We start from the raw sequence: 19,448 nt of genomic DNA, 5'->3' as shown, positions 1-19,448 counted from the left end.
CTGGTCACCCAGGCTAGAGTGCAGTGGCATGGCATGTTCATGGCCACCGCAGACTCAACCTGCTGGGCTCTGGCGATCCTTCCACCTCAGCCTTCCAAGTAGCTGGAACTACAGGCTTGTGCCACCACCGCCCAGCTAATTTTTTTGATTTATTATAGAGACAAGGTCTCTCCAAGCTGCCCGGGCTGGTCTTGAACCCCTGGGTTCAGGCAATCCTCTTGCCTCGGCCTCCCAGTATATTGGAATTACAGGCTTGAACCTCTGTGCCTAGCTTTCTTGTCAAGTTTTTAACATTTACATTCAGTGCTACAACAATAATACCCTTAGGTACTTAGTTTTAGTTGTATGTTTACATAAATTCAGTGCAAAACACTAGTTGTGTTCCCCTCAAGCTTCACCATGTATGAGTTCTTTTTTTTCACTTCTCTCTATTTTTAATTTGCATTGAGGTCACTTTTCTAAAAAAAAAGTGTACTGTCTTATCTTCTCTGAATTCTCTATAAAGTTCAAGAATACCCAAAGGCTGCCTTAGTTCTTAGATGACAGATAGCATGGCTAATTGTGATTTTCTTTCTCTCAGAATGTGGAATATCAAAGATAATAGCAGGCATTCATTAAGCATTAATGTGCCAGGCATTATTTTAAAGACTTGACATGTTAATTGATTTGAGGACACAGCAGTCTTATGAAGTAGGACTGTCATTATCCACATTTTACAGATGAGAAAACCAAGGCACAGAGAAATTAACTTGTCCAAAGCCACAAAGATAAAACTGGTTGTATAGTCCCAGGAAGTATGACTTTTGAGTCTGTGCATTAAGTTACTAGACCATTCTGCCTCTACTTTAATGCTGTTTTGGAGAAATCTTAGACAATTCTTGAGTCTACCCCACCATCCCCAATATTTTTCCTATTTGGGGATGTCTTGGTGCCTGAGCCCTCTGAGTTGGTAGAAGTTGAGAATTGGAGCAGGGTTGTGTGCACTGCCTGTTGAGGTACTTGGAGCCTGTGCTCCTTCCAAGGAGATCCCAGGGTCCCCCCCACCCAGCCTGTGGTGTATCTCAGTCTCCAACTCATTCCAGTGTCCTGAGATGATACCAAGTTAGACCAACTTCTTGCCTCTGCTAAGGTCCCAGAGTGCTGTGGAATGGTTCTCCTAACAGTTTTTCCTTGATTTCTCCAGGACATAACTAATTAATCTCAATATGCTTCTCTGCAAATTGCAGTGTGTCCATGAGAATTTGCGAGAGTTTGTCGGTCGGTTTATCTACTGTCCTCTCTACTGCTTCTGAAGGGTGGATAGGGTCATGAGCTGAATCATGTTGCTCAATTGACCAGAACTTTTTCCCTCTTTTCCTTAGCCACCACCGTTCGTCAGTACCTGTGACATAACCTGGCTCCTTTCATTTTTTGGTGAACCTCATTCATTTTGTAGGTCAGTGACAAGAGGGACAGTCCATGACACTACACTTAAAAAAAAAGAAAAAAAAACTCTGCCAAGTTTTATTATTAAGAACACTTTTGCATGATTTGCTTTTCACCAATCTGTTCTGGCATACTTCTAATGATATCGGAATCACCTGGATCAGTAATAGCCAGTGTGCATACTCTGTAGTATTTTCCACACGTTGTGCCCAATTCAACATATTTGTCACTGTAGTCATGTACACCAGTTTTGGCCAACATAGTGTAGTACTCTATTTCAGATTTCCACAAAGCTGGGCAGCTGTTGGCGAGGATGACCAACTTCACTTTGCCTTGTTGGTTCATCTTCAGAGTCTGTTTGTACTCTCAACACATACTTTCCATTTTTCATAACGAGTTGGAGCCTAGAGTTGGACTCCAGCACCGTTTTTGTCTTTTTTGTGGCCACCATCTTCCTGCCTTAGGTGCAGGTCAGCCGCCAACCAAAAGCAGCCACCAAGATGGCCAGGGAACAAGAAAGCAACACTACATTTTTGCCATGTTAACCCAGAAGCCTTGAGATGGGTATTTTTTTGAGAATTTACCTTTTATTAAAGCCTCTAGCAAAGGTGATTATAATATGAAGTCTCCTTGGATTATCTTTTTAAAAGCACCTAATCTATAGTTTACAGATAGAAGCATTTGTCCCTGTCAGTGTGTTAGGGTTGTATTCATAAATGCACAATTTGGCCAGGTGGAGTGGCTCACACCTGCAGTCCCAGCACTTTTGGAGGTCAAGGCAGGAGGATCACTTGAGGCCAGGAGTTCAAGACCAGCCTGGGCAACAGAATGAGACCCCATCTCTAAAAAATTAAAAAAAGAAAATTAGTGTGGCATGATGGTGTGAGCCTGTAGTAATCCCATCTTCTCCAGAGGCCAAATGAAGCAGGAGGATCAATTGAGCTCAAGAGTTTGAGGTTATATTGAACTATGATCACACCACTGCACCCCAGCCTGTGTGAAAGTGAGACACTATCACTTAATGTAAAAACAAAACAAAATAACAACAAAAAAACCCCAATTTATTTTGACATGCTCATGATAAATTCAAATAAAACCAATGAATAAGTCAAATAACCTGGTAGCAATTACTGCTGTCTAAAAGGAACCATTAATCGGTTTACAGTTTTTTTTTCCTAAAAATTTCTATGCTCATTTATATATATATTCTTCTCTTCCTATGCAAATAAAATCATGCTACATGCATTGCTTTGTAGCTTTTTGAAAATTATGTCTTAGAGGTCGTCTCACCGGCACATAGAGCTCCTACTGCATTCTTGCTACATAGTTTTTCAACTGTGACTAGTGAACTAGAAACTTATTTTTTTAACCAAACTACTATGACATGTTGACTGTTTTCAATTTTTTTTTAAATTTCAAACAAGGTGGGATATAACTTTTTGTGGATATTTGTGTATACTTATCTATATGCATTTATGTATATTCATATACACTTGTGTACATTTGAACTGATAGGATTAATGAACTGCTAGCAGTACTTTGTCAGATATATATGCTTAAATTTTTTCTTAAAAGATAATGCCAAATATACTCATAAATTTATAAGAACACTTTTTAAGAAAGTTACACTTCTATCAACCTTATTGTGCACAGCTCAACCGTTGATTACATATGGTTTTGTATTACCCTATAATTTCACTGTATATTTTTGTCTTAAATGCTCCCATTAGATTACAAACCTGGTTAACTTTGTATCCCCCATGCTACCTAGCCAACTACTGATTATGTCTTACCTCCATGGAGCTTATCAGTAAGTTGATTTTGTTTCTTGACTCACAGATAGTCTAGAAAGTATTTTGGAGTTGAGAGTGGTATATGTAGTATACATGGAGTTGTTAAGTGGCATGTAACAGAAAGGTCTTATAGAAACTCATAATCAGGCCAGGCTGTGTTGGCTCACACTTACAGTCCCAGCACTTTGGGTGGCTAAAGCAGCAAGATGGTTTGAGACCATCCTGGGTGACATAGGGGGACCTCTGTCTACAAAATATTTCAAAAATTAGTTAGGCAGAAGGATCACCTGAGCTCAGGAAGTAGAGGCTGCAGTGAACCATGATTATGATACTGCACTCCAGCCTGGGTGGCAGAGTGAGACCGCGATTTTTTTTTTTTAAAAACCCTGAGCATTGAAAATCTTTTAAAGTCGAGGAAGCAGTTGATGTGCAGGGGGGAAATGAACTCTGGAACAGCAGTATATGGTGCAGAGTTTAGCAAATTTGAGGACTAAGAGGAAAAAGTCATAGTTCCTTGACTTTGGAACTGTGTCAAATGCAAAATCCTGGTTTGGAGTTAAGATGGGAAAGGAAGGTATGAGATTACAATTAGAAGTAGAGAAGACATTTCAGAAATTTGGTATTAGCCAAGGTTTTGTTTGTTTTTGTTTTGTTTTGGAGTACTAGGGAGACTTGAGCCTATTTTCAAATTGGAAAAATATCTGTATTAGGGTAAATTTTAGTATGCTAGAAAAGAAAGTGATTCTGGAAGCAGACTTCAAAGGAAATGGAAGTGAGAAGGGATGGACTTCCATGAAGTAGTGAAGCACATGTGAGATACAAGCCCACACATGCCAGATGATAGCAGAACCTTTTGTAGGTTTGTGTTGAGGGTTGAGCTAACATAGAAAGAGAAGGGAAAGATAAGGTTCTTAAGCCGGGCTCGGTGCCTCAGCCTGTAATCCCGCGCTTTGGGAGGCTGAGGTGAGTAGATTGTCTGAGTCTGCGGGTTCGAGACCCGCCTGGGCAACTTGGCGAGACCTCATCTCTACAATAAATCAAAAAATTAGCCAGACATGGTAGCGCACGCCTGTAGTTCCAGCTACTTGGAAGGCTGAGGCGGAAGGATCTCCAGAACCCAGCAGGTCAAGGCTGCAGTGGCCATGAGCGTGCTACTGCACTCCAACCTGGGCAACAGAGTAAGACTCCAACTCAAAAAAAAGACAGGTCAACTTAACTTAGGAATTTTGTAATGAGTCCAGGCTGACAAGTTGAATGGTCTTACAGAAACTGAGAACTGGGGCTTTGCAAACTGTATTTTTCCTAAGGGAGGAAAAAAAATTAAATGATAAAATGCTTAGAGTAGTTAAAAAGAAATACATTTTATTTTTAGTGTTTTTTATTCTAAATCCTTTCATGAGAAAGTAATTTACTGCTGAATTTAGAAGTTTTAAACCTTTATGGTTATTAAAAATTTAGTTTTTTCTTAAAAACTTGCAAAAATGCCCTTGGAAGTTCAGTGTACATTTTAGACTGCATATGTGGTGGTGCTGGTGTCTTTAATATATAAGGTACTTACAGTCTTTGTAAAATTACATTTCTCAAAACTTTTATGGCAAGAGTTTGTGTTAGTGTGCATAAAGAATATACAATAGTAGAGCCTCTCTTCCTAGTTTTTTAATGCTTTTATTTTATTATAAAACTGTATTTAAAAGCATTACAAATTTTATAGGTATACTAAGTGAACTTGATGTTGATGCAAATGAAGGATCTCTAATGGAACTACAAGGACATATAGGAAGATTTCAGGTAAGTGATTCTTATTTATTTAAATAGCAGTTATAAGGTGCATTACAAAATATAATAGTCCTCTGACCCAGCCTCCCCATTTTGCTCCCTAGATTTGAGAACCCCTTTCTTTTTTTTTTTTTTTGAGTTGGAGTCTCACTCTGTCGCCCATACTGGAGTGCAGTGGTCACTCCTAGCCACCACAGCCTTGACCTGCTGGGCTCCAGCGATCCTTCTGCCTCAGCCTTCCAAGTAGCTGGAACTACAGGCGCGCACTACCACGCCCGGCTGATTTTTTATTTATTGTGGAGATGAGGTCTCGCCAAGTTGCCCAGGCGGGTCTTGAACCCGCGGGCTCAGGCAATCCACTCACCTCAGCCTCTCAAAGGCACGAGATTACAGGCTGAGCCACCGAGCCCGGCTCAGAGTAATCTTCATTTGATTTATCAAGGTGTTTTTTCCACTGCTCAGAACAGTTTTTGAAATCATCAGTTTTGATGCCTTTTAGTGCTTCTGCCATTTTTGTTTCATTTCTTTCACATTGGCAAAAACATTTCCCTTTAAGGGCTTTTTTCATCTGAAGAAACAAAAGAATAAAAGTTGCTTGGGGCACAATTGAATATACAGGGTGGTTGAAGCACAAGGGTCATGCTGATTTTGGTCAAAAACTGCCAAATACTCAGCGAGGTGTGGACAGATTATTCGTGTAAATCACCAATCATGAGATGGGCAAACACGTTGAAAGAACTTCGAAAAAAAAAATTCACTGAGGCTGAACACAACCTCTCACAATGATACTAGCTGGTACACTGATGCTGATGGGTTGAACACCTACCTGATGGAGGAAGTCTGTATTACAAAGGGCCTGCCCTCTGAAAAATAATACTGGGGATTTTTTTGTCCCCTCACCCATACGCCTCATACACACAGTACATTTTTATATTATAATTGTCAAACAGCTCTCCAGAAAGAATTGCATTCTCACCAATAAAACTCAGATACCCTGGGTTTTTTAAGTCTTAGAACTTTTTCATTGGTATGGAGAAAAAGATTTTTTTAATAGATCTGGGAGCACATCTGTTTTATCTGTAAGAGTAGCAAACAAATATAACTTTTAAAAATAGATATAGTCGGGCACAGTGGCTCATACCTATAATCCAGCACTTTGGGAGGCCGAGGTAAGAGCATTGCTATGAGTTCGAGACTATTCTGGGCAACTTGGTGAAACCTCATCTCTACAATAAATAAAAAAATTAGCCAGGCATCATGGCATGTGCCTGTAGTTCCAGCTACTTGGAAGGCTGAGGCGGAAGAATCACCTGAGCCCAGCAGGTCAAGGTTGCAGTAGCCGTGAGTGTGCCACTGCACTTCAGCCTGGGCAACAGAGTGAGACTCCAACTTAAAAAAATAAATAAGTCTGAGGTGGAAGGATCACCTGAGCCCAGCAGGTCAAGGCTGCGGTGGCCATGAGCATTGCCACTGCACTCCAGCCTGGGCAACAGAGTGATACTCCAACTCAAAAAGTAGACATGACTATTTTGGCAACGTAAGTTTATGTTACAGTCTGATTTACATGTTTTGCCTTATCCAAAACTTAAACTAACATCAGTTAAAGCAGTAAGACATATTTTATATGTATAAATGTGTGCATATCTATATATCTATGCTGTGTTACAAGTTTTTAAAATGCATGTTTTATTATACATTTATGTGCAGAATGTTGTGCTAAGCCCTTTATATGCAATATAACGTCTCAGGTCATCTTGACAACAATCTTAGAAGATAGGAATTGTTGTTACCACTTTAGAAATGTGAATATATAGGTTCACAATTAAGTAACTTGTCCCAGGTCACAACTTATACTGACTATTAAAACCCTTATCTCTGAATCCAAACCTGTGTTTGGATATGCTGCCAATTTTGTAAAAGCATGGGTTTTCCCCCTTGAAGACTAGAGGACCAATGTATTCTCAGGTGAAAAGTGCTAACACTTGAAGCTGATGGCATTTACATTTGATCTGCCATGACTACCAATGTTTTCCTAACCCCTTTATAAAGTCCCTGGAACCAACCACAGTAGAGTAACAGACTTTAAATTCGTGCCTTCGTGGCCACAACTATCATGGATGTGCTGGTTACAAACTGCCTTGTAGTAGCCCTCTCGTTTTGCTTCTCATTTATCAACTTCTTCTTTTAATGAATATCTTCCAAGAAATTGTTAAAAACTTTTTTGATATGATGCAGAAAATTATTTGACATTTAGATTATATTAGGAATTTATTGCTAAAAAAAATTGTTTCTTTTCCTGAGTTGACTACCAAATACTTTTGCAAAAAGCAGAGTTCTAGTACTGTTACCTTTTGTTGGCTCAGCTGGAAATAAGATATCATAAGCTTTAAAGATTGATTCTATTTCCCACTGAGTCTTTCTTTTTTCTATCCCTCAAGAAAGAGAGGTCACTAATTTTAAACATTTAGCTAGATGCCAACAAAATGTCTTTTTCTTTCTTAGCGTCAGTGCTTAGGACTGCTAAGTCGCTTTGGTGGCTCTGACAGACTGCGTCAGTTTAAATTTCAAGATGATAATGTGGAGGGAGATAGAGTGAGCAAGAAAGATGAAATCGAATTGGCTATGCAGCAGGTAAGTGGATGAGAATTATGTGACTATTCTTAAGGTTTTTTTGCTTTTGGAAAAATTTGATAAAAATAATGAGTAATTTTACAGTTTGATTTACAACTTTGTTCTCCTTTACATCTAGATTTCCATGCTGTTAGTACATTTTGGGGGTTAATATTTTGCTATCATTTTTCTTCCATTATAGATTTGTGCGAATGTAATGGAATATTGCCAGTCACTCATGTTACAGAGCTCCCCTACCTTCCAGCATGCTGTGTGTCTCTTTACCCCCAGCCTTTCAGAAACCATTAACAGAGATGGACCCCGGCAAGGTGAGCCTCATTTCGTCATTCTGTATCTGAGGAACTAAGTTGCTATTATTATGACCTAGTTCTTCATCTTAGCTCCATTAAGATATCGTGGTTTTTTTCTTTAAGCATCATTAATGGGAAAATGTTTAAACAACTTTTTAGAAGAGTGAGAGATATTATTGTTAGACCTTTGTAAAAGGTTGGAGAGTTGAGAATAGAAAAATTCTAAACCACCACAATCACTCAAAATTTAGAATAATTCTGTCTCCTTAAAGATTTCTTCTTGCCTTTTTGCATTTAATTGTTTCTTTTGATTCCTGTCCCAGGCATCTACTTACTATGATGTCTGTCACAAGAGTTCTACCTTTTCCCACCAGCCTCTGCTTCTGTTTGTATTATATCTAGGCTTTTTAGTTTTTTACTGTAAAGGAGGAAAGAGAAAAGTCTTACTGGTAGGATCTTAGTTTGTCATACTTAGAAGTAGAAGTCCTTCATAACTAGCAAGATGCCTTTATGTAAAGATATCATTCATTCAGTGATCATTGGGAGTAGTCTTAGGTGAGAGTTACAGAAGTAGCTATAAAATTTAAAGTTTTTTGGTGGAGTAAAATGGTAAATTAGATTAGACATGTAAAACAAATTTTTTTTGGCTTAGTTCAGCAAGTGCTACATTATTCTTTTTTTCTCCTACGTTCAAAAAGTTTATTTATTTTTTTTTTGAGTCAGAGTCGAGGCCGGGATTACAAACTTGAGCCACTGCGCCTGGCCCATGGGAGGGTTCTGATCCCTGCATGGCCTCACCGGCATGAGGGGAAAGTTACCTTGCTAGTCCAGGTGGCCCAACCAGTGGGAAGAAAAGGTCATCTGCAGTGACTTTAAACCTGATCTGTCCTTCTGTCTTTTATCTGGCAGTTTGGAAATGGACATCAGGCTAGTCACAGTGGCTCAGGCCTGTAATTCCAGCACTTTGGGAGGCGGAGACAAGAGAATTCAAGACCAGCCCAGGCAGCTTGGTGAGAGCTTTTCTCTACAGTAAATCTAAAAATTAGCCAGTCATGGTGGTGTGCACCTGTAGTCCAGCTACTCAAAAGACTGAAATAGAAGGATCACTTGAGCCCAACAGGTCAAGGCTGGGGTGGCTATGAGCATGCCACTGCACTCCAGCCTGGGCTTAGGTGATTCTTCTGCCTCAGCCTTCCAAGTAGCTGGAACTACAGGCACAAGCCACCACACCTGGCTAATTTTTTTATTTATTGTAGAGATGAGGTCTTGCCAAGTTGTCCGGGCTGATCTAGAACCCGTGGGCTCAGGCAATCCTCTCACCTCAGCCTCCCAAAGTGCTGGGATTATAGGCATGAGGCACCATGCTTGTCCTGTCTCTTCCAGTTTTAGACACGAGTGGGTAGGTATGTGGTAGGGTTTGAGAATACTTGGTAATAGAGAAGCAGTTTCACCTAGGATTAAGAACACAGACTGATGGCAAAATGCCTAGATTTGAATCCCAGTTTCACAAGCTACTTACTGGTTTGATTTCAGAAAAAGTTACCCTCTTTGTGCCTCAATTTCTTTATCTGTAAAATGTAAGCAATAACAAGCTCTCCTCTGATGAACTGCTGTAGGGATTAAATGTGTTCATATACTTTAGAATAGTATCTGGCACTTAGCACTACATGGTGTTGGATTTTTTTTTTTTTTAGATTAGAAAATATGCTTTATTTAGAAAGTAAATTAGAGAGTGAGAGAAAGAGAGAGAAAGTGACAGAGGAGATTTACCTCCCCAAGGTAGGGAAGGGAGCCAAAGCCAGGAAACATGGCAATGGCCATAGCTCAAAGAGCAGAGTTTAGTAAGGCAATGGAAGAATATTAATTTTTTAATTACTTTTATTGTCATGTATATTTATTAATATTGTGATTTAGGGATCAGGGATCCTTTCCTAAATCACAGTACATAGACCACATGGTCTGTCCTGTAGATCTTTCTGTAGTCCAGTTTCTTGAGTCATCCTCATTTTATGTCTAAGACTGATAGCCTCTGAATACTCTAATTTTTTCTAGACTTGAGCAAGTTAGTGTGGTGAGAACTCCTGAAATATTTTGGTGTCCTTATAGCATTGAAGTCATCCTCTTTCTGGATATCTTCCTACCAGGGTAGAGATCACACAAATGTTAGCTGGGGACCTAGGTTCCTAATTTTAGTAAGAGAAGGCATGCTGTAACAACCTTTGTATTATAAAGACTATCACATCTTTACTGTAGACTGGAAAAGGATACCTGGCAAATTAAATTTGTCTAGGATATCCTAGTTGGTGGCATCATCTGCAGACAAGGAGCTATACTCTCTTGTCCTTTCTGTATAAAGGTTTATGAGATCTTATACAGAGAATAGTTGAGGGAGTTGGTAGTGAAGAAAGTGACTGCAGATCTCTTCAGTATTTGTGACAGTTCGGGCCATTAAACAAAGCTTATTTCCAAATTGAACTTGAAATTACCACAATATTTCCAAGAATTTCTTCAGTCATTAGAGGAAATTGCTCTAATTACACCATACACACTATCTCTAGAATGGTATTTTTCTCTAGTTCTTCCCTCTGCAAGTAGCTTTTTTGATATCTCATTATTCCTTTACGCCTTCATTAAAAGGTAGCCAGGGGAAAGACAAATCACATTGTTTTGTTATCCTAATGGAGTTGTTGTGGTAAGACTTTTTGAAAGTTTAAATCCAGTTATTTTGAGGGGTTCTTCGGTTATTGTTTTCTTTGCCTTTTTGAAAGAATGACTTATAGAGCTGGTAATCTCATAACCAGAAAAATGCAGTCCAGAAATGAATCTATATAACTGGAGCCATCGGCAGGAATTATTTACTTGGTGTCAGAAAACCCCAAAATTGTGTACTCTGGTTTGTGTGTGTATGTGTAAAGATTTATAACTTTTACCCCATAATGAGTAGGCTCTGGAGATGTTCACTGGCCTAATTTCTGTGTTCTGTTGGGGTCTTCAGCCTTACATATATACCTGATAGTAGCTCATCACCACTTGTTCTGTGAACTGTCAGTGGTATTTAAAAGTAGTCTTGAGCTGGGCTCAGTGACTCAGTCTGTAATCCCACACCTTGGGAGACTGAGGTGAGTGGATTGCCTGAGCTCATGGGTTCGAGACCCGCCTGGGCAACTTTGTGAGACCTCATCTCTACAATAAATCAAACAATTAGCCGGGCATGGTAGCGCACGCCTGTAGTTCCAGCTACTTGGAAGGCTGAGGCGGAAGGATTACCAGAGCCCAGCAGTTGAGGTTGCGATTGCCGGGAGCGTGCCACTGCACTCCAGTCTGGGTGACAGAGTGAGACTCCAACTCAAAAAAAAAAGTAGTCTTGGGTTAATTTTAACAATAGTTTACACGTCCTTAAATTATGGGTCATCCCTTATTTTAAAACAGGTTATTTAAAATTAATATAAAATGCTCGTAAGTAGAACATTGTTTTATATCATCAACTCTATTAGATAGCCAAGCTCCAGTGGTTCCATACTGGCGTCTGCCTGGTTTAGGCATTATTGTCTACCTGCTGAAACAGAGCGCTAATGATTTCTTCAGCTATTATGACAGTCATCGACGGAGTGTCAGCAAGCTACAGAATGTAGAACAGCTTCCTCCAGATGAGATAAAAGAGGTATGAATCTCATAACAAGCTGTGGGGACTTGAGAAATCACTGTTGTTACTAGGGCCAGGGTGCTGATCTCAGACTGTGAGTACAGATGATGTATGTGGTATTAATAAAGGAACTGGAATGATGTCTTCCATGTAACTTGGCATTGCTCACTTTTGCACCAGCTTTATGAGCATAGAAGAAACTCCTGACCAAAAAACAGTGAAGTAGCTAGCACCTGTTCATGAAAATAGAAAGGCTATTGTCCTTTGAATAAAGTGTTTGGGTCATTTATACTCTATATCCTGAGAAACTTGGGTTTGTGTTGCAGATGCTTTTTTCAATAGAACCTAGATAAGTGTCTCTGTGCCTTCAGCATCTTCATTATCTGTTAGAGACATTTTCAAACAAATGAGATAGCATATCAGACTTGACGACCTTTTTGTAGTGACCCAGATTCATTCCCTTGTGTTTATTGCAGCTAAAGATGTGGAATTACTAGGCTTGCTCCCTGAGTAGCTTTCCTTCTTTTCTATTTGGCACAGCTGACCTATAAGGTATCTCTTGGCCAGTTCTAAAGCTTCCTGGGGTCCTGTGACTGCCTGGATGTTGAACCATTTATCAGTCCAGTTTTGCAGTAGGCTTCAAAAAAAAAAAAATCCCACGTCACTCTTAGAAGTTGTCAAAACCTACTCACTCTTGCTACTCTTCTTGATAATCATAGGGAGCATTTATTGAGTGTTCCCTATGTGCCAGGCCCTGAGCTACATGTTCTACCTGAATACATGAGGCAGATATTGTTCCCATTCCCATTTCTCAGCTTAGGAAACTGAGGCACTGAAGGTTTGAATAATTTAACCAAAGACATACAACTAGCAGGAACAGGATGAGGGTAGAGTTATTGTCCAGGTTCTGTCACCCCTGAAATTATGTGGTTTTATCTAGCAGCCTTTCCTAATATTCCTACTCATAAGAGAAACCGTATATAAAGCTTGTGGCATTCTATCAGCCTCACCTTGGTGCACCTTCTGTCATACCCATTGTTGGAACATTAAATTGAACAACAGTGCTTATATGTATGCCAGATAGAGAAGTAATCAGGGGAGGCTTTGGTTGATAATCATATTTCTGTTATGCTTTAGAAGTCTATTTTATATTATCTTTGGAAGATACCTGACAGCTGTTACAGAAATTCTCCATGGCATTGTTATACCTACTACTTGAAAACCTGATTGTTTTGTTTTTATTTTAATGTGACAGGAAATTCAAGGTTGCATCAGCAGATTGCAAATGTCTGTTTCAGGGACAGACTTGTTCAAAAGGCAGCAGATAAACATTCGTTTGTGAATTTGACTGCTTCTTTGGCTCTCTTTTTTTTTAAGGGTAGCTTCTTAACTAGATAATAAACTGTTATCTGCAAGGGTGCTTAATTTGAGTGTTAAATTTGAGTGTTTTCACAGCACTTCCCACAGTGACCTGCTTATAGTAGATTTTCATTAATTTTTTTGTTACAATTTATGTCATTCTAGTACTACATTTGTTTCTTTCTCTTAGTTGTGTCGGTCTGTGATGCCTGCTGGTGTTGATAAAATCTCCACTGCCCAGAAGTATGTTCTAGCAAGACGTCGTTTGGTGAAGTTGATCAACAATCGAGCTAAACTGCTTTCCCTTTGTTCATGTATCCTTTATGAAAACATAGACTTGCACGGTGACCTTTAAATGTCTGAACTGTTTGCTTATTTTCACATTATTTAGGCACCAAAACCAAATGGAAAGGCACGGAATTCCTGTTATTTTTTATTTTTTTATTTTTTTTAGTAGATGCCTAGTATATTTCCAAATGGTAATTTTTGTTCTTATTTTTTAGAGTAGCTGGTAATACTGATAATGTGTTCAGGCACTTTCTGTGTAGGAAGGAGGTAGGGTCACAAGACTGCTGGCACCACACCCTCCCTCCTTCCTCAGCACACTTTGCTGCTTCCTCTAAAGGCACCTACAGTTGAACCATACCCCTGGCTATTCCACTAAGGCCTGGTATATTGCTAAGAGAGCGCAGTCGCATCTTTTTTCTCTTCAGAAACCGGTTTTTTGGCCAGGCATGGTGCCTCACACCTGTAATCCCAGCATTTTGGGAGGTTTTAGCAGGAGGATTGCTTGAGCACAGGGGTTCGAGACCAGTCTGGGCAACAAAACAAGACCTCGGTGCTAGATAAAAAGAAAAATTAGCTGGGCATGGTGGTACACACCCATAGTCCCAGCTACTCAGGAGGCTGAGGCCCTGGAATTTGAGGTTGCAGTGAGCCAAGATTGTGCCACTGCTCCATCCAGCTACAAATGCAGAGTGAGACCCCAACTCACCAAGAAAAAGAAATCAGCTTGTAAAAAATATGTGATAAGCCGGGCTCTGTGGCTCAGCCTGTAATCCCGTGCTTTGGGAGACTGAAGTGAGTGGATTGCCTGAGCCCACGAGTTCGAGACCCACTTGGGCAACTTGGCGAAACCTCATCTCTACAATAAATCAAAAATTAGCTGGGCATGGTAGTGCGCGCCTGTAGTTCCAGCTACTTGGAAGGCTGAGGCGGAAGGATTGCCGGTGCCCAGCAGGTGGAGGCTGCTGTGGCCGGGAGCGGCCACTGCACTCCAGTCTGGGTGACAGAGTGAGACTCCAACTTAAAAAAAAAAAAATGTGATAGGATTATTTCCCACCAGGCATGGTGGCTCACTCCTGTGATTCTAGCTCTTTGAGAGACGGACGCAAAAGGATTGCCTGCGTCCGGGGGTTCAACACCAACCTGGACAACTTGGCAAGACCTTGACGCTACAATAAAAAAAGGGGGCCAGGCATGGTGACTCAAGCCTGTAATCCCAGCACTTTGGGAGGCTGAGACAAGAGGAGTGCCTGAGCCCAGGGGCTTGAAATTGGCCTGGGCAACTTGGTGTGACCTCGTCTGTACAATAAATCAAAAAATTAGCCGGGCATGGTAGTGTGCGCCTGTAGTTCCAGTACTTGGAAAACTGAGGAGGAAGGATCACCTGAGCCCAGCAGGTCAAGGCTGTGGTAGCTGTGAGTGTGCCACTGCACTCCAGCCTGGGCAACAGAATGAGACTCCAACTCAAAAAAAAAAAAAAAAAAAAAAAATCTGGGCCTGGTGGTACACACCTATGGTTCCATCTACTTGGAAGGCTGAGGCAGAAGGATCACCTGAGCCCAGCAGGTCAAAGCTGCGGTGGCCTTGAATGTGCCACTGCATTCCAGCCTGAGCAAAAGAGTGAGACTTTGACTCCAAAAAAAAAAAAAAAATTATTTTTCTTTAATCTGAGATCCTGTGTAGTTATCATAGAAACCTGCCTGTTTATTCTTTGGCGCCATCTGGAGTACTACTTGTTACATTGCACACCCATGGATTCTCAGGATTCCTTATTTGCCTCCAGAACCTTATTTAAAAACAGGAGACTGCAAGGTAAACTTTATACTAAAAAATTAACAAATCATAAATGCCTATACATTTTTAGCACTTTAAAAAGATAGTTACATTTTTATTTATTTTTGTTTCTACATTACTCAGAGTGGATTGGGTAAATCAAGAGCTGTTAGTCATTGGCTACTTCCTGCATTTTACCTTCTGCCCCTGGGAAATTGTGCTGAGTATATGAGTATTTTAGAGCCTGATCTTTAGCTATTCCTTAGCTTCTTGCTTGCAGTTAAGGGCCGACTCTTGAGTCCCCTGCTCACAAATAATTCTCTAGAAGAATGGAAGTTTAGCCACTAGGCTGTGATTCCTTTTTGCTTGTTTATTAGTAATATTTTTTAATAGAGTCAGTGTCTCACTATGTTGTCCAGGCTGGTCTTGAACTTCTGGGCTCAAGTGAGTCTTCCATCTTGGCCTCTCAAAGTGTTGGGATTACTGGCGTGAACCGCCACGCCCAGCCTAGGCCATGATTCTTGTTGCTGCAGTGGGCATGTATTGGATCCCTTAGGTGGAGAGAAATAGAGAAAAGCTGAGAACATTAGCTTAGATCAATGAATTGTTTCCCAGAGGCTTCCATTTGCTGAAATCGGGAAATGGAGTTCCCAGTCTTAAACTGTTTTCATGGCACTGTTACTCATCATCATCAGAGTCCTCCTTTTGTGTAGTAGATGTGTAGTTGAAGAACTGGTGTGACTGTGTCTTTTATCTCTAGATTCCTTCGCTTCAGAAACCAATCTAGATTTTAGAAGTGGGCTGACCATGGTGAGCCAACATGATATAGACCAGGTAAGGTTCTATTCTCATTTGTTTTATTCTTTAGTAAATAGGAAAGCATGGTATGTTAATAAGATTATGAATTTTAAGGTTACATAGGGAGATGTGATTTGAATTCTAGCTTGGCCACTTGACAGCTGTGTGACTTTGAGCAACTTAATTTCTGAGCCTTGATAGGAAGAAATAGGAAGGATAATCAAATCTCAAAGTGTTTTGTCAGGGCTGAGCACGGTGGCTCACGCCTATAATCTTAGCACTTTGAGAGGCCAAGGTGAGAGAATTAATTGCCTGAGCCCACGGGTTCGAGACCAGCTTAGGCAACCTGGCGAGACCTCATCTCTACAAAAAATTAGCCAGGCGCATGCCTGTTGTTCCAGCTTCTTGGAAGGCTGAGGTGGAAGAATTGCCTGAACCCAGCAGGTTGAGGCTGTGGTGGCCGTGAGCATGTCACTGCACTCCACTTTGGGCAACAGAGTGAGAATTAAGTGAGTTACCTGTGCATGAGGCTCCTAGTGAAGTGCATGAAACATGGTGAGTGTTAGCATTCTGATCTGGCATTCTGAACATGGCATTCTGATCTGGAAACCACTCATGTTTTGATTAGCCTTGTAGGATATTTAGGCACAAAGTATCACTCAACACTTAATTTATCTGGAAATGATTTAATTATGAAATTGAGAGCAGCCATTAAAAATTCTACTGTAGCTGTGCATGGTGGCGCATGCCTGTAGTTCCAGCTACTTGGAAGGCTGAGGTGAAAGGATCACCTGAGCCCAGTAGGTCAAGGCTGCAATGGCCATGAATGTGCCATTGCACTCCAACCTGGGTGACAAAGTGAGACTCCAACTCAAAAAAAAACATATCTACTGTAGTGGACTATAATAATATACAGGGATTATGCTCTTAGTAAAACCTCTTTGTGTGTGTGTGTGTGTGTGTGTGTGTGTGTGTGTGTGTGTGTATGTGTATGTGTGTGTGTGTGTTGGAGTCTCACTCTTGCCCAGACTGGAGTGCAGTGTGATGCCCACTGCAGCTGCAACCTCGACCTGCTAGACTCAGGCGATCCTTCCACCTCAGCCTTCCAAGTAGCTGAAACTACAGGCATGCACTAGCATGCCCAGCTAATTTTCTGATTGTTGTAGAGATGAGGTCTTGCATGTTGCCCAAACTGGTCTCAAACTCATGGGTTCAGGCAATCCTCTCACCCTCTACTTCCCAAAGTGCTGGGATTACAGGTGTGAGCCACCATGCCCGACTTAGTAACGTCTTGATCAGTAGTGTTGAAGTGAGTAAAGAATATTCAGACACTATTAAAATGAAAACCTCAGTAAATTAATAGCAAAGTCATGTGTCTAACAAAGTAGGTGTCAGGGTATATTAGGAAAAATAAATTACAGCTAGCTCTAGATCCATTAGGCATCTGAATATTCTTACCTATGATTTGATAAAGTCTCTATTATCTCATTCCTCTTTGTTGCTGCCTTTTTTTTTTTTTTTTTGAGTTGGAGTCTCACTCTGTCGCCCAGATTGGAGTGCAGTGGCTGCTCCCGGCCACCGCAGCCTCAACCTGCTGGGCTCCGGCGATCCTTCTGCCTCAGCCTTCCAAGTAGCCGGAATTACAGGCATGCGCTACCACGCCTGGCTGATTTTTTTGATTTATTGTAGAGATGAGGTCTCGCTGCCCAGGCGGGTCTCGAACCCACGGGCTCAGGCACTCCACTCACCTCAGCCTCCCAAAGGCATGGGATTACGGGCTGAGCCACTGAGCCCGGCTATTGCTGCCTTTTTTAAAGGTGAAGGTTGGCCTTACACAGGAAAGAGAGGTGCAGTAACAAGCAGTCTCCATAATAGCTAGATGTCATGGATACCATGCTCTCATCATAGTCTAGACTACATTTGCCCCTTTGTGACTTTATAAATAGAATTCATTTTATAGCTAGGCTTGTTTAGGGAAGCTAGTGTTAAGTAAGGCCGTGTGCAAAATCAGCTAAAGACTAGATCATCCAGAAGATGTTTAATAAATATATGTTGACCGGGTGTGGTGGCTCAGCCTATAATTCCAACACTTTGGAAGGCCGAGGTGAGTGGATTGCCTGAGCCCGCAGGTTCGAGACCAGCCTGGGCAACTTGGCAAGACCTCATCTCTACAATAAATAAAAAATTAGCTGGTCGTGTTAGTACATGCCTGTAGTTCTGGCTACCTAGAAGGCTGAGGCGAAAGTATCGCTGGCGTCCAGCAGGTCAACACTGGGGTGGCGTGAGTGTGGCACTGCAATCCAGCCTGGGTGACAGAGTGAGACTCTGATTCATAAATAAATAAATGAATGTTGAAGTGGTGACTGTTACTGTTTTGTTTTAAACTGGTCTGTTATAAAGTTGGGGTAAAAACACATTTATTACTAATAAATAATCTCACTATCTGGTGTGATTTTAATGCAAAACTGGTGGCAGGTAGATTAATCTAATTTAGTGCTTAATTTTAGCATTTCAGTATAACAACAAAATGATCCATCTGGAACTACATAAGACTTCTAGAATACATATGAATTCTAAGGCATATACCAGGTTAACCCCCTCCCCCATTGGTATTTTTTGAAATCAAAAGCATGCAAATTTTTTTTTTTAATTTTGCAAAATGAAGCAAAAAGTAACAACTTTCCCACCTAACTTTCTTTCCTCAAAGGCACCCACTCTTACTATCTGCTTGTATGGCCCTTTGGGAGATGTTTTTATATGTAAGTTAGTTTATCAGCATCATATAAAAAAAAATCTAAGGTGAAGAATGAATGTTTAATTAATTTAGTACCACTTTACAAAAATTCTAAGATACTTTAAATTCGAAGACAGAATAAATGAAATATTGAAGATAGCAATTTTAATAAAAAATATTATCTGTGTTACCTCTAGCTTCAGACTGATGCCATCAACGCTTTTGGAGAATCACTACAAAAGAAACTTCTGGACATTGAAGGGTTATATTCAAAAGTTCGATCTCGATATAGTTTTATACAGGCTCTTGTCAGACGTGTCCGTGGCCTACTGAGGATATCAAGGAACTGAGAGCACATGCTTATAAACTCTTCTGTGTAAGAGATGAACTGGGGGAAACTGACCCTTTTTATAGATTTGTTTGTTTCTAAATTATGACCAAAAATATTTTCCTATTTCTTTATATATGGACATCTTTTCTGTAAACTTCTTTGCTTGGTTTCATCCTCACTAGTAAAAAAATAAATGCTTTTATAAAAACAAAACATATGTATGGTTTGTCTTTTGAAATTTCATCTAAAAAACTTTTTTTTAAACTAGAAAATTATCAGGCTGGGCTTGGTGGCTCAGCCTGTAATCCTAGCACTTTGGGAGGCCGAGGTGCATGGATTACCTGAGCCCATGGGTTCGAGACCCGCCTGGGCAACTTGGCGAGACCTCATCTCTACAATAAATCAAAAATTAGCCAGGCGTGGTAGCGCGTGCCTGTAGTTCCAGCTACTTGGAAGGCTGAGGCGTAAGGATCTCCAGAGCCCAGCAGGTAGAGGGTGCAGTGGCCACTCCAGTCTGGGTGACGGAGTGAGATTCCAACTCAAAAAATAAATAAATAAATAAATAAATAAACTAGAAAATTATCAGCATTATCAGGAATCCAACAAACCT

The 19,448-nt window shown here is 40.6% G+C and overlaps 1 protein-coding gene and 1 pseudogene across 2 annotated transcripts in view; one reads left to right on the top strand and one right to left on the bottom strand.

Annotated features, from left to right (window-relative positions):
• NUP205 (nucleoporin 205) overlaps positions 1 to 19,047 on the top strand; it is a 93,073-nt gene extending 74,026 nt beyond the window's left edge. Inside the window, exons 36-43 of one of the 2 annotated variants that reach the window (XM_008053038.1) lie at positions 4,930 to 5,006; positions 7,497 to 7,625; positions 7,807 to 7,933; positions 11,410 to 11,576; positions 13,108 to 13,231; positions 14,886 to 15,014; positions 15,736 to 15,809; positions 18,705 to 19,047. In XM_008053038.1, the coding sequence (XP_008051229.1) occupies positions 4,930 to 5,006; positions 7,497 to 7,625; positions 7,807 to 7,933; positions 11,410 to 11,576; positions 13,108 to 13,231; positions 14,886 to 15,014; positions 15,736 to 15,809; positions 18,705 to 18,857 (980 nt within the window). In that variant the 3' untranslated portion in view covers positions 18,858 to 19,047. The remainder of the gene's footprint in view (positions 1 to 4,929; positions 5,007 to 7,496; positions 7,626 to 7,806; positions 7,934 to 11,409; positions 11,577 to 13,107; positions 13,232 to 14,885; positions 15,015 to 15,735; positions 15,810 to 18,704) is intronic. The other variant, XM_021709962.1, reaches the window with a different exon arrangement.
• On the bottom strand, positions 1,510 to 1,876 carry LOC110595202 (annotated as a pseudogene).
• Positions 19,048 to 19,448: the final 401 nt, after the last annotated feature.

The sequence above is a fragment of the Carlito syrichta genome, unplaced genomic scaffold, assembly GCF_000164805.1.
Source record: "Carlito syrichta isolate Samal-C Ts95f unplaced genomic scaffold, Tarsius_syrichta-2.0.1 Scaffold287784, whole genome shotgun sequence".
Lineage (NCBI taxonomy): Eukaryota > Metazoa > Chordata > Mammalia > Primates > Tarsiidae > Carlito > Carlito syrichta.
Note: the sequence above shows the minus strand (reverse complement) of the source record. Positions and strands in the feature narration are given on the sequence as shown.